Source organism: Phocoena sinus, chromosome 13 (assembly GCF_008692025.1).
Source record: "Phocoena sinus isolate mPhoSin1 chromosome 13, mPhoSin1.pri, whole genome shotgun sequence".
NCBI lineage: Eukaryota > Metazoa > Chordata > Mammalia > Artiodactyla > Phocoenidae > Phocoena > Phocoena sinus.
The window spans coordinates 7495870-7509369 of record NC_045775.1 but is presented as its reverse complement, the minus strand read 5'-3'; the positions used below and the strand labels follow the sequence as shown (position 1 = coordinate 7509369).

Below are 13500 nucleotides of genomic sequence, written 5' to 3'. Positions count from 1 at the left end.
TTAATGATAGTTACATTATAGTATACCCGCATTATCTCTGATCTGCAATTCTGAAATCCAAAAAACCCTGAATTTTTTTTTTTATAACTGATCAGTGGCAAAACCTGAATCGCTTCATTAGGACTCAAATCTGACATGTAATGATGAGGCTCTTTCTAGACTATTTATCCAGATCATCGGTATGAAGATGTGTAGATTTTGCCGCAGAGAACTATTAATGTGTTTGATTATGGATCACTGACCCAGACCCCACTGAAGATTTTACATAAAAGCACTATACGTACTGTGTTACCTTTTGAAAATGCAGAAGATTCTAAGGTTTCAAATGCTCTTTGGCCCCAGTAGTTTCTTCTTCTTCTTCCTCTTCTTTTAATATTTATTTATTTATTTGGCTGCGTTGGGTCTTAGTTGCGGCACCGCGGGATCTTCATTGCGGCGTGCGGGATCTTTCGTTGCGGCACGTGGGCTTCTCTCTAATTGTGGAGCACCGGGTTCCAGCGCGTGTGGGCTCAGTAGTTGCGGTGCTTAGGCTTAGTTGCCCCATGGCATGCAGGATCTTAGTTCCCCGATCAGGGATCAAACCCACATCCCCTGCACTGGAAGGTGGATTCTTAACCACTGGACAACCAGGGAAGTCCCTGGCCCCGGTTATTTCTGATAAAGAGTTATAGTGAGAGTAACAGATTTCAGATTAGATGTGGGTTAAAATTCTAATGGGGAAACTTTAACTGATACATGTTAGAACACTTGGATATATTACATATAGTTAAAGTTTCCCATTTTTGTTCAAAGTTATTGTGAAAAAAGAAAAAAGAAGTTATTTATTGTGTGTTGATACAGTACTACCAAATGGAGTAATTAAGAATTTTCTTAGTTACTAAGGTTTTTAAAATTGTTTTTAAATCATTAGTTTAAAAGTGAAGGGACTTCCCTGGTGGCGCGGTGGTTGAGAATCCACCTGCCAGTGCAGGGGACATGGGTTCCATCCCTGGTCCGGGAAGATCCCATGTGCCGCAGGGCAACTAAGCCCGTGGGATGCAACTACTGAGCCTGCACTGTAGTGCCCACGAGCCACAACTACTGAGCCCATGTGGCACAACTGAAGCCCGTGCACCTAGAGCCCGTGCTCCACAACAAGAGAGAAGCCACCTCAATGAGAAGCCCGTGCACCGCAACGAAGAGCAGCCCCCGCTCGTCGCAAATAGAGAACGCCTGTGAACAGCAACGAAGACCCAACGCAGCCAAAAAATAAATTTATTTTTAAAAGTCAGGGTAACAATTTCATATTTAATTGCTGTGCTATATTATCAGTGATTTTCATATAAATAGGAAATACTAAGTAGCATTATAAGTAAATGGGAAAAATTATGGCATCTATATTGAATTAGTACAGTTTGGTTCTTTGTCTCTAATGATATTAATAATACTTTGTTGTTATTTTAATCACCCTTGATCTGTTAAAACCATCCATCCAGTAATCCTCAGTCCTTATTTCTGCCTTAACCCAGCTTTAGGATGTGGCACAGTGGTTTTTCAAAAGAATGGGGGAAGGGCTACCCTCTTCTGTCACCTCCCTAAGGATCTTAATATTCATCGTCTGTCCTCCCCACTCTTAGTCATTTTTGTCCATTACCAGAATATATGAGAATTTTGAGGTTTTAAATTAAGCATATGTAATTAACATCTTAAAGGTAGGTTGTAATCATACAGGCAGATGAGCTTGGGCACATGGCATGTATTTTCATGTACCTTAAAATTGGTTCTTTTGCCCAAACGGATTAGAGCAAGTAGATACTTGGCTGCATTTCAGTCAAGGCCTTCCCAAAGCACACTGATAAAGATTCTTTCCTATTTTGGAGGACCAAGTATTTCTGTTTAAATTGATTGATATGATTGTCATTAAAGTTGCTGAGGGATCCACAGTATCCCTTTATAGCAGTTTGATGAGTCCGTGTCCAATTCTCTACTTTTACTGACCTGTGACTTTAGGAAATTCTTATAAAAAGTGGCAAGTCATTAACAGATAACTGAAGTTTAAAATAGAACAGTCTTTACCAAGTTTCTGAGACAAAACTCTTCTGGTGCATAAAAATGTAGGTAAGCAATGATCAGTTTTGACTGCAGTATAGAATACAGCAATATAATGACACTACAGAAAACCTAGAAACTTTTGACGTAGTAGTAATAGTACACCAATTGTTAAAAAAGATGTTTTCTTCAAGTTGTAAAGCCTGAAATTTAAGAATAAATTAATATATTTTTACATATTCGTTGAAGGATTAACATTTTATGAAAAAAGACAGCAAGGAATTTTTACACATGAATTAATATTGTGGTCATTATAGGTACATCAGAGCTGTGCACGTGGTTAAACCCTCCTTATTAGTTAAGCCAACCACTGTTTTTGCAACTTAGTGGTAGACCTTTGAGGAAAGCTCTAATGCGGATAAAACCTTCAGTGAATACCAGTTAAATCAGTAATTTGAACTTTGTTATGGTTATTCTGATTTTTTTCTCTGAGTAGGAAGTAGGGAAACGTGATTAATAATCAACCCATTAGACTTAGTTTTGTTTTTGATGGAAATATTTCCTCCTGTAAAATTTAATGGCCGTGAATTTGATTGCAGAGATTATTTTCCATAACCAGAGCTGTCCCTGGAGAGGCAATTTGAAACAGTTTCATTAGAATCCAGGTAACTATCAAAAAGAGTGTTGTGGAACATTATAAAAAAGGGCCATGTGAAAGTAAGTTCAGATCTGGTCTGATATTTTAGTATTCCTACCCCTCATCCCCCAGGAAAAGTCAGTAAACACAGTGTAATCTTTTCATTGTCTTTGAAGCCCATGTTTATGACTGATTTAAGGTTTAAAGGTGAAACTACTTTATTATGAGGTCCTTTGGTACCAGTACCCCCTTGCATAGGAGGCAAAATAAATCTGACTTTCACTAAAAAGTGTTCTTATATCCAGTAATTTTATGGTGAGGTATTTGAATGTTTTTATCTGAGTAAGGACAACTAGACAATTTAAAAAATACTTTTGCCAAAGTAGACCCTTTAAGTCTTCATGCCTTGTGCAGTGGAATTCGTGAATGCATTCATACATGTTTTATGTGTGACTAGATTTATTTATGAAACACTTATTGAACACCTACTACTTGGCAGGCAATGTTCTGGGTACTGGAAATTAAGCACTTAAAACAGATGAAGTTTAAACCCTCCCATGAGAACAATTGCTTGAGGATTTTACGTTCTAGAAAAGTGCCAAGAGTTAGTGTACTTTCTTCCTCTCTAAAAGAGGAGACGATTGCTGTCCTTAGGCCATACACCAGTACATGGTCGAGCTTTGCTTTTGCATATTTGTGACTGATGGGAAGCAGATACCCTGTAGTTGCAGGTGCCTAAACTCTCACTCTCAGAAGGTACCCCCCGTGGTTTTCCTAGCTTGCTCACGTGTTCATTCCAACCGGAAGTCCTTTCAAATATACTTACTGAGTGTCCCAACCCGGCCTGTTTCCTCTAGCCCTCGCCCGTCTTCCACGTGGATTCAGCACAATCTCAGTTCATGGCTTTAAACGGCTGAGTGTGTGCTCATTTGCACGTGTGTGTGCATGCACAAGCCACCTGCTGCAGTGAGGTTTCTAACTCCTTGGGGAGCAAGAGGATAGTTGGGGACCTTGGGTTAGCACCGCGCTTTATGTATAGTAGCAATTAATATCGATATTTGTCGACTTCAAGCTACTGTCCTAAAATTGCTTAAAATCACAGCAGTTTCTTTAAAGGGGTCTACATTGAATTTTTTTTAAAAATACCTTTCATTTCTTGAAGGTTTGTCTTTTATGGTTAGTCTAACCACTTAGCATATCAAGACCTTTACCTCTGTTTTAAAAATTGTACAGATTATGCAAGTAAGAAAATTCTCCATGGGACTTTTTAATGCTCATTAAGAGTTGTTTTTCACGTTCATGAGCCCCATAGCCTTTGGCAGGAGTGGTGGGATCACCCTCTCTAATCAGGCAAAATAATAGAATTAATTAGTATGGCTGTATCTTACATTTACTTTTTTTTTTTTTTAAATGGTTGAAAAGGGTGTTGGGGGCTGTCTTCCTTTGTTATAACTCTCTTCCTCCTACCTTCCCTTCTCCAAAAAGTTTAAGCTAGATTTAATAATTTCCATTATGAGTTTTGTTTTTTTTCCTCTGTATGATTGATTACTGTCAAAATACACAGGCAAGAAGTCATTGGAAATTCTATTTTGTAAGAGCCCAGAGTTCTCTCTTCTGAAAGCCTCCACCGTGAGAGAGGGTTTCAGTAGCTTGGCTCTCCCACTGAGTGTTATTTCTTTTGGGATAAGCATTGACCTCAATGCGTGAGGCATCTGCTGGGAAAGATTTGTACCAAGGGCAAAAGCGTAAGAAGCATTCACGGTATTTTATGGAAGTGATTGGGTTACAAATTGAAGTATTCATATTTTATTGCTTGGTTATAAATTCTGTTCAATCCTTTGTTCCTCAGCCTTGTGGATCCTGGCAGCCCATTTTAGGTTAAATCTAAAGAATTCTGTTTACAGAATTTTAACTTTTAATCAATTAAATGAAGTGGACCATACAAGATAGAATGTAATTATCAAGTGATTAGTTGAAAACCCTTAAAAAGGGTAATTCTCATTTTGGACTTTTGTCATGAGTGGCAAAAAAAAGGTCTGATATGCCAAGTATGCTTTTGTAGATTCTAGTACTGTTTTGAATGAAAGAGATAATAGAATTATAGATGGATGTTACTATTACTACCTGAATTATTATTTATATTTTCATAGTTCTCATGTAAGAATATTCATTAATACTGTTGTGTCCCAGACTGAGATTTTTCCCTTATAGGCTTAAGTTCTCCCTACTCTGTTTTTTTCTCTTCCATTATAGACTTGATTATGCATATTGCAGTTGTTTCTCAGTACTTCTGATAGAATCAAGGATTTTTAAATTATATAAATATAACACAAAATCTGGTTGTAAAATAACTCTTAGTTCACATGATTAGAATGTACATCTGCTAACCTTCTAATCAACGCCGGCAGGTTTTGGGTCCTGCTCCCAGGTGGTGTTCCTTCTTAGACAACTTGACAGAAGAACTGGAAGAGAATCCAGAAAGCACAGTTTATGATGATTACAAATTTGTCACCAAGAAAGACCTTGAAAATTTAGGTAAAAAAAATTATGATGAAATGTTTATAAGATTATTTCTACTTGTTTTTGTTTTGAGTTTTGAACGTTAGAAGTGATGGAGTCACATTTATCTGATTTTCCAAATCTCTTTCTGACAAATCAGACATTAAACTTAGTATATATAATCTCTGCTTAGAAAAAGATTCAGATAAATTCAACCTACTGAGGCTTTTTTGTATCTTAAATGAGGAATGATTTTTTTAACCTACCGCCTATGTATAGGAAAGGTATCAGTCAAGGGAGCAGTGACTTTCAGGTACTATTTGAATATAATAAGATTTTGAGAAATCTCAGAGACTGCACGGAAATGATTTTTGTCCCCAGGTAGGTTTGCTTATTGAAAGACCTAATCCAAAACTTAGAACCCAGAGATTGAATCCTCAAATATGTAGAACCTTAACAGTTACTTAGGTTTAAAGAATACAAACCAAGAAATGCTTCTTAATAATGGCCAACATTTAAAATAGGGCTTACGTGTGCCAGGCGGTATTCTGAATGTTTTATATGCAACTCATTTAATCCTCACAGCTATGGAGTGGATACTATTATGATTTCATTTTATAGGTAAAGAAACTGAGGCACAGAAAGATTTTTTTTTTTTCCCAGAAAGATTAAAGCAACTTGCCAAAGGCTTCAGTGGTTGGTAAATGTGAGGGTTAGAGTTTAAACTTAGAGTCCATGCTCTTAACCTCAGCCATACTGACCCCTCTGAAGAACATATTTATCTTAGTTGACTAGTACTGGTTTGTAGGATAACAAGACTAGGTTTTGCTAATCTTGTTCTATTGTTGGGAAAAGGCTACATAGCAAATTACTGAGAATGGGAAAACTTAGAGGATCCATTCTCCACAAGCCTAGGCAGCTTAGTTATCTTTAGAACAAATAGAGGTACTATAGCAGTTAAATGCTAAAAGAAAATAGAATCATATAACAAATAGATTAGAAGAGAGATTCTTAAATTCTATTTTTAAACTATATCTTTTAGCACAGTTAATCCAGGCAGAATTATTTTCTACCAGCTACCACCAAAATTATTCTTTAAATTTTAATGTTTAAAAAGAAAAGAGTTGTATTTAGCCTTTTAAAAATATGACTTATGGATGAAGTAGGGTGAACTAAGTCTTCCTACTGAAGTGCCTCCTTAAATATCTCCAACGTAATTTTTACAGTATACTTGTGTCATACTCACCTGCCTTCTTAAATTGGAGACTAAAAAGTCATTGCTATTTTGTGGATTTTTAAAAACTACTGTGTTTAGTATATTTTGGGTGTTTTTTCAGTCTCTTCACTGTGTTTATTTTGGGTGAGGAAGGCAGTGATAAAGGTTTAGGTACGTTTTGTTAAAATGCATTCATACTGCCTATTTTTAAAACTATGGAAATAGATATAATATTCAACAAAATAAGTTATACTAGAAATCATCTTCATGTAAATTAGTAATATCTTTTAATATTAAATGAGCCGTTGGTTATAATTTTTCATCAGATTTTATGATCATATATAAAACCTTTTTAAATAATTTATGTTAAAGTAAAAATAAGGCCATGTAACTAACTTCCCTTATTTCTTAAGATTATAGCATTGAATACTTGCAAGTTCTGACATTTCCCAATTATGGCCTTTAGCAGGTCCTATACCGTGTTTCATGGGCCACTGTGTATGCAGTGCTGGATGGGTAGCATTGTGGCTGATATCATGGGCATTAGAGATGGGCTGACATGGGCTCACATCCCATGACTAATAGCTCTATGACTTGGCCAATTTACTTAACCTCATTGTGCCTTGGTTTCCTCATCTATAAAATGGCAATAGTAATGGTACCTACCCATGGGGTTGCTTGGAGAATGAATCAGATAATGCTTGAAAAGTACTCAGCACAGTTTTGAAACATAATACATAAATGTTACCTGTCATTTTAAGAGATTTGTGGCAAATAAGTTTGAGAAATGTTAGGTTAAGCCAAGATAAATCAGTTTCTCTACTTATGGACTTCTTTGAGCCTTTAATGCCATCATACGCTATAAATCTCCAGGAGTGGGAGGAGAATATGAAACAGTTCCCAAACTTAACTTGATCATAGAACCTCTTCTTCCTCAAAGATCTCTTGGGACTAGTGTTCTGTGGAGCTAATGATGAGAAAAGCTGCTGCTCCTGCCAGATTCTCTGTGTAGAATTGTTTTAATATGAAAAGCTTTCTCCTGGAATGGGAATAATGCTGGGCCATAAATACAAATTTTATATACCTAACAGAGGAAACAGAAACTTAGGAGCACACGTGTGCAGGTACCTAAACGCAGACTGTTATGCACTGGACGTTTCTTTAAGGTCCAGCCCTCCCTCCCCCGACGCCCCACCACCTTTTAAGTTTCTCCTGTGCAAATCCAAACCCTGTGGTTTTATTAACCTAATGAATTCTAGGAAAGTATTTTTCTGACCAAGTCTTGTTACTTTATGAGATTATCCTAAATTTAATTTTGCCTTTTGATGTTATTCTGTAATGTATACTGTTCTGTACATCTATGTGATTTTCCTAGTAAGTGATTTTTAGGTCTGGAGCGATGTTTATTTCTAAAATTTGGAAATCAGGGTAATGTTTTCCTTGGAAACATAATCACTTAGTATTACACCAACTAAAGCTGCCTTTTATGTGAGTATATCATAGGTGGTCTTATTCGGAAGATAAATATTCTCATAACCTTTCTCTGTGTAAATATTTGCAATTAATAAATAATTTCTGTGACATAGGCAGAGCATCCTTATGTGACCACCAGCACCACTAATTGTAAATGAAATCTAAATCTAGGAAACCCTGTGAAAGATACTGTTTAAAGCTTCCAAACACTGATTGGCATTGAACTTTTAATTCATCCATGATGAAGTATGTCTGTATATAATATATATGTTGGTATAAATTTGCCAAAAGCTGTTCTTTTTGGGGAAAAACATGCCCTAGGTACATTACTGTTGTGACAGTGTCCTTTGTTTGAAAGTTGACAACCTAGTGTTGATCTCAGCATTTTTTGTTTGTTTGGGCTTTTTTTTTGGCCGCACTGCACGGCATGCGGGAGCTTAGTTCCCCGATCAGGGATCGAACCTGTGCCCCTGCCGTGGAAGCGTGGAGTCTTAACCATTGGACCGCCAGGGAAGTGCCCTCAGTATTATTTTAAAAGTTAAACTAGCTCATGGAATCCAAAATTCTGAGAACCACTTGTATAGGGAACCCTTCATTACTTATCTGTCATAGTTCATAAAGACCTTGCCATCATTTTTATGCTTAGTATTGCATTAAAAAGAAGGAAGGATGATATTGCTGAAGCAGAGTAAAATTTTCTTTGCAATTATTGAAGAAGATCAGTAATTCTGATCCTTAAATTTTTACTCAGAAGTGAACTTATAATCAAATTGTTGTCATGAAAGATCATTGAATTTTAATCAAGATTTCATGAAGATCTGCCCTCTTTTGATTAACTTTACCCAGGGCTCACCCATCTCATTGGATCACCTTTTCTCCGGGCATATATGCATGGATTTTTCATGGATATAAGACTCTACCACAGGGTGAGTACAAAACTACAGTTATTTTAGGTGATAAATAAAAGCACTCTGTAGCCATTTCTTCTCTACTTACTTTCGTTTTTATAAAACATCAGATGTGTAAGCGATCTCCCTGTTCTTCGGCATGATAGTCATGCTGTATATGAGACATGCTGCTAAATACAATTCTCTTATTTTTAATTTTTTTCCACTTTGAAAAGGTGAAATTGATGGTAAATCCATTTGCTTTTGAAGAATATAGGAAAGATAAGATCCGACAGAAGATAGAAGAAACACGAGCACAGAGAGTCCAATTAAAGGTAAATATTGTAGTCAGCATTGAATCTACTAGAGAAAGGTACTTCATTTGTATTTTATTTATTATTCAAAGAAACCTGCCATCCATTTCTTAGTTCTTCCATCCTTAGTCTACATCTTTTACTAATATTTCTGGTATATTTTATTTGTTGCGAGGGTGGATACTCTTTACAGTTTTATCATTATAGACTCTATGGTAATGGTGTTGTGGGAAAATAATGCCAGGTGAGCTGAGAGTGTCAGTCCTACCAGGAAAACATGATGCTGTTTTCAAATAGGGATTTAGATTTTGGAGTGTTGGTGCTTTGCTAATCCCCATTTCTTTCTGACATTTGGGAGTGTCTTAGGCTAGCTGCTTGGATCATGGGAGATGGTCATTAGACTGTTCCAGGGCCCAGACAGGAATCAGGCCACACTAATTCTATTAACAGAGGGAATTTACTGTAAAGAATTGTTACCCAGGTATTAGAGAACTGAAAAGGCAAAAATACTGAGGTATTGATAAGAGAGGCTGTGGCTTCAGGGAGCAGCTAACACTCCAGGGCTGGGCGGCGGGAGAGAGGCAGGCCTGAGAGCTGGGACTCAGACCTCCGTGGAGGGCTGACAGCTGGCGCTGGGGTTCCCGAGGTAGGATGAGGCTGTTCCGGGAGCGTGGGAGAACCACAAAGTGGACTCCCTGCTCTGCTGGAGCCACCTGTTGTTGCCAGGACAAAGAAGCGTTGATGGGTGACGTCACGCCAACGGCAAGCAGAGGGGAAGCGCAAACCCCATCTCCTTCTGCCTTCCGACTGAGGTCAGCCACCAAGTGATACAATCATTTCTAACTGGACATTGTTTAAAACACATGCACACACTCTCGGTGCAAAAGACTAGTGACAGGTTTTTCCTTTTTCCAGATTATTTGTTAAGGTTTTAAAAGCAGTGAGTGTGTGTATATTGGCCAGGCTAGGATGTGGAGTCCTCCTGTCCCTGCTTTTCGCTTTAACCTTTAAACCTAAATTGTAGGTGTTTCAGTACAGTTTTTTTTTTCACCTCTACTAGAAATTGCCAAAAGTTAACAAAGAGCTGGCACTTAAATTAATTGAGGAAGAGGAGGAAAAGCAAAGATCTACATGGAAAAAGAAGGTTAAGGTAAGATTTTATAAGGCAGAGAAAATACTGATAAATTGTTTCTCCATTTTCTTGACAGTAACTTGTATCTTTTTTCTTTTTACTTTAAAAATGCATTTAGTTTTCTATTTTCCTTGCTTTTAAGATAGTATGTGCTCAATATGGGAAGTTTGTAGAAAAGAATATAAAGAAGAAAGTCACCCATATAATTCTATCCAAAGGCATCATTAATATTTTAGTGAATTTCCTTCCTGTCTTATTTATCTTAAAATTATAAACAATAATAGCAGGATACTACTGTATATATAAAATATTTATCCTGGTTCTATAAAATAACACACATAGCTTCCCATTTTTATTAAAAATTCTTTTGTAAATATTTTTGAGAGCTGCGTATTTTATCTTGTGCATGTATCTTAAGTAATCCTTTTATTGTTCAATATTGAGTTTGTTTATTGTTTTTCTCTGTACTAACTAGGTTTGTTTATAACTTCACAAGTAACCAGTTTTCATTTAGACTGGGCATCATTGGGACTGTGCACTCCTATGAATACTGCTCTCTACGTTCCTTTCCTAATGTAAAATAGAGAAAGATCGATTGTAAACTAAGTGAGGGTCAATGCTTCATTTAGCTGATGTTGTCAAGACAGGAGGAGATTTTTCTAATTTTCCCGGATATGCGAAGGCTTCCTCGTTCCTCCCCAGTGCTGTTTTCTCACCTGCTTAGATCAGGCAGGCAGATTACCAAGATGGGCTGTTCTCTGGAATGAGGTATAAAGATCCGATCTCTCCTGCAAGCCTACAGGACCTGCCTGAGAAGATAGATGGCCGAACCTCGTATCTGGGCCAGCTGTGTTGAGCTCTCAGTAGGGGATTGTTTGCTTGTTTATTCTTTCTCGGTTCTCTCTCTAGTTTTTAGCCAGGTGAGTGAACGGGAGATAAGTGAGCTCTTCATGTGTTAATTTTTGTACCATTCTCTTCAGTGACGTCAAGGGACTGCAACTAAAGGGTCTTGAGTCTGGCCCCCTTGCTAACTAGTTGTGTCATTATGGGTGATCCTCAGCTTCACTGGGTCATAGCTTGTTCTTCTCTAAGATGCAGGAATAGGACCAGCGAGGGGCGTTCCCGGTGCCATGAACGGGTTCACTCTCACTGTTCCCTCCGTCATCCTTGGCCTCCTCATTCTTTCTGCATCCTCTTATCCTGGTCTGTTAGCTTCTTTTAATATGCTGTTTTTTTCCCTTCTTTTTCCAATTCTTTTAAATTTATTTTTTATTGGGGTATAGTTGTTTTACAGTGTTGTGTTAGTTTCTGCTGTACATGGAAGTGGAGTTGCCTGTGCTATACAGCAGGTTCTCATTAGTTATCTATTTTATACATATTAGTGTACATGAATCAATCCCAATCTCCCAGTTCATCCCACCCCCACACACACAAGTAAGTACACAGATGGCTTTTACATTTCTACTTTGATTACATGAATAGTATACCAATGTTGAAACAATGACTTAAACTTGTTACATGAATTTATACATCTACGTGCTATGGCTGTGCACCTTCCTGCTTTACATCAGTGTATTAAGTATATATGTATATCTTAAAATGTTTAAAATGTAAGTGCTTCCTGTACCTTGACTTTCTCCTCAGAGTATTCACATTGATTTATTTTCTTTCTTCCTTTCTTTCTCCTTTCTTTCTTCCTTCCTTCCTTCCTTTCTTTCTCCTTTCTTTCTTCCTTCCTTCCTTTCTTTCTCTTTCTTTCTTTAATAAATTTATTTATATTTATTTATATATGTGTTGGATCTTCGTTGCTGCGCACGGGCTTTCTCTAGTCGTGGTGAGCGGGGGCTACTCTTCATTGCAGCGTGTGGGCTTCTCATTGCAGTGGCTTCTCTTGTTGCGGAGCGTGGGCTCTAGGCACGCGGGCTTCAGTAGTTGCGGCACACAAGCTCAGTAGTTGTGGCTCACGGGCTCTAGAGCACAGGCTCAGTAGTTGTGGTGCATGGGCTTAGTTGCCCTGCGGCACGTGGGATCTTCCCGGACCAGGGATCGAACCCGTGTCCCCTGTATTGACAGGCGGATTCTTAACCACTGCGCCACCAGGGAAGTCCCCACATTGATTGTCTTGTTAGCCCAGCCTGAGGATGGTTAGGGAGGTAACTTTCAGCTTTATATGTCCTTCTGCAAGCTTAATGGAAGTGATCTTTGGATTTACATGCCCTAAAGTTTCAGTAGGGAGGGAGTGAAGCTAATTTAGGCTGCAGATGTATTCTTTTCTATGTTTTATGCTTATGAGTCTTTATTACATTTAATGTTATAGAGAGTAGGGCACTTAAAATTTAATTTTGATACTTTGTGCAGCACAGCATACACAGTTCAGGATCCTTTTTAAAGGCCTTATGATTGTGGAGATGTGGGGGAAGCGCCCTTTTCTCACCATGCCCCCATCTGCCTCACAGACTTTCGTTGAGGTTAGGGACGGCCGGAAGAGATGGAGAACACAGGCGGCCCTTGCTGTGCACGTTAGTGCAGGATGGTAACAACGACCCTGGGAGCTGCAAACATGCAAAGTGATCTGTAGAGTCAATGGGAAAATCATGGTTGTCTGTGCCTGTAGAACAGTTTTAGTCAAAACATTTATAGGGTTATCCTGTAAAGAATCATCAGACTATGTGCTATTTCTACTGCAAGTGCAAAGAGGAGGAACCTTGGAAATTCTTATCTTCTTCCATCAAGCAGTTTCCCTTCAGCTGTTGGAAGCTGGAAGCGCGGTGTCTGTAGCTGTGTGAACTGTAGAACCCTGCCGGCGAGTGGCGTTTGTACAGCATGCTCATCCGCTCTTCGTGGCTTGCTGACCCAAGTCAGGCTCCATTACCAGAGCTCAGTTTCTTTCCAGAAATACTTGAATATAGTCATCTAAAAATCTGAGCCTGTTATTAGACAGTTTGTGTGATTTGTTTAACAGTTTTATCTGATTAAAATGACCTGGGGAATTCCCTGGCGGTCCAGTGGTTAGGACTTCGCACTTTCACTGCCAGGGCCTGGCTTCGACCCCTGGTCGGGGAACTAAGATCCCACAGGCCGCTTGGTGTGGTTCCCCCCACCCCCAAAAAAAGACCTTAAAAACCATTCGTGAATTAAGGAAAGACTTCTTCATTATAATTGTAAAGAAGACTTGAAGGAATCGTTAAATCCATCAGCAGTTCATTAGTCTCATCTTTGAATTCAGCTCTTTAAACCTGCAGGAGCTTTAATAGCTCTGATAACTTCTGATTTGAAAGTCAGCATGGTGCAGTTATGTTCTGCTTTGGCTCCGG

At 38.3% G+C, this 13500-nt stretch overlaps 1 protein-coding gene across 3 annotated transcripts in view; it reads left to right on the top strand.

Moving 5' to 3' along the window:
* NOL10 (nucleolar protein 10) overlaps positions 1 to 13500 on the top strand; it is an 88516-nt gene that overhangs the window by 52923 nt on the left and 22093 nt on the right. For all 3 annotated transcript variants that reach the window (XR_004352939.1, XR_004352938.1, XM_032653309.1), the window contains 4 exons: positions 5074 to 5200; positions 8700 to 8779; positions 8977 to 9075; positions 10115 to 10204. Coding sequence is in view for 1 of the 3 variants with exons in the window: in XM_032653309.1 (XP_032509200.1) it covers positions 5074 to 5200; positions 8700 to 8779; positions 8977 to 9075; positions 10115 to 10204 (396 nt within the window). In the remaining 2 variants the exon portion in view is untranslated. The remainder of the gene's footprint in view (positions 1 to 5073; positions 5201 to 8699; positions 8780 to 8976; positions 9076 to 10114; positions 10205 to 13500) is intronic.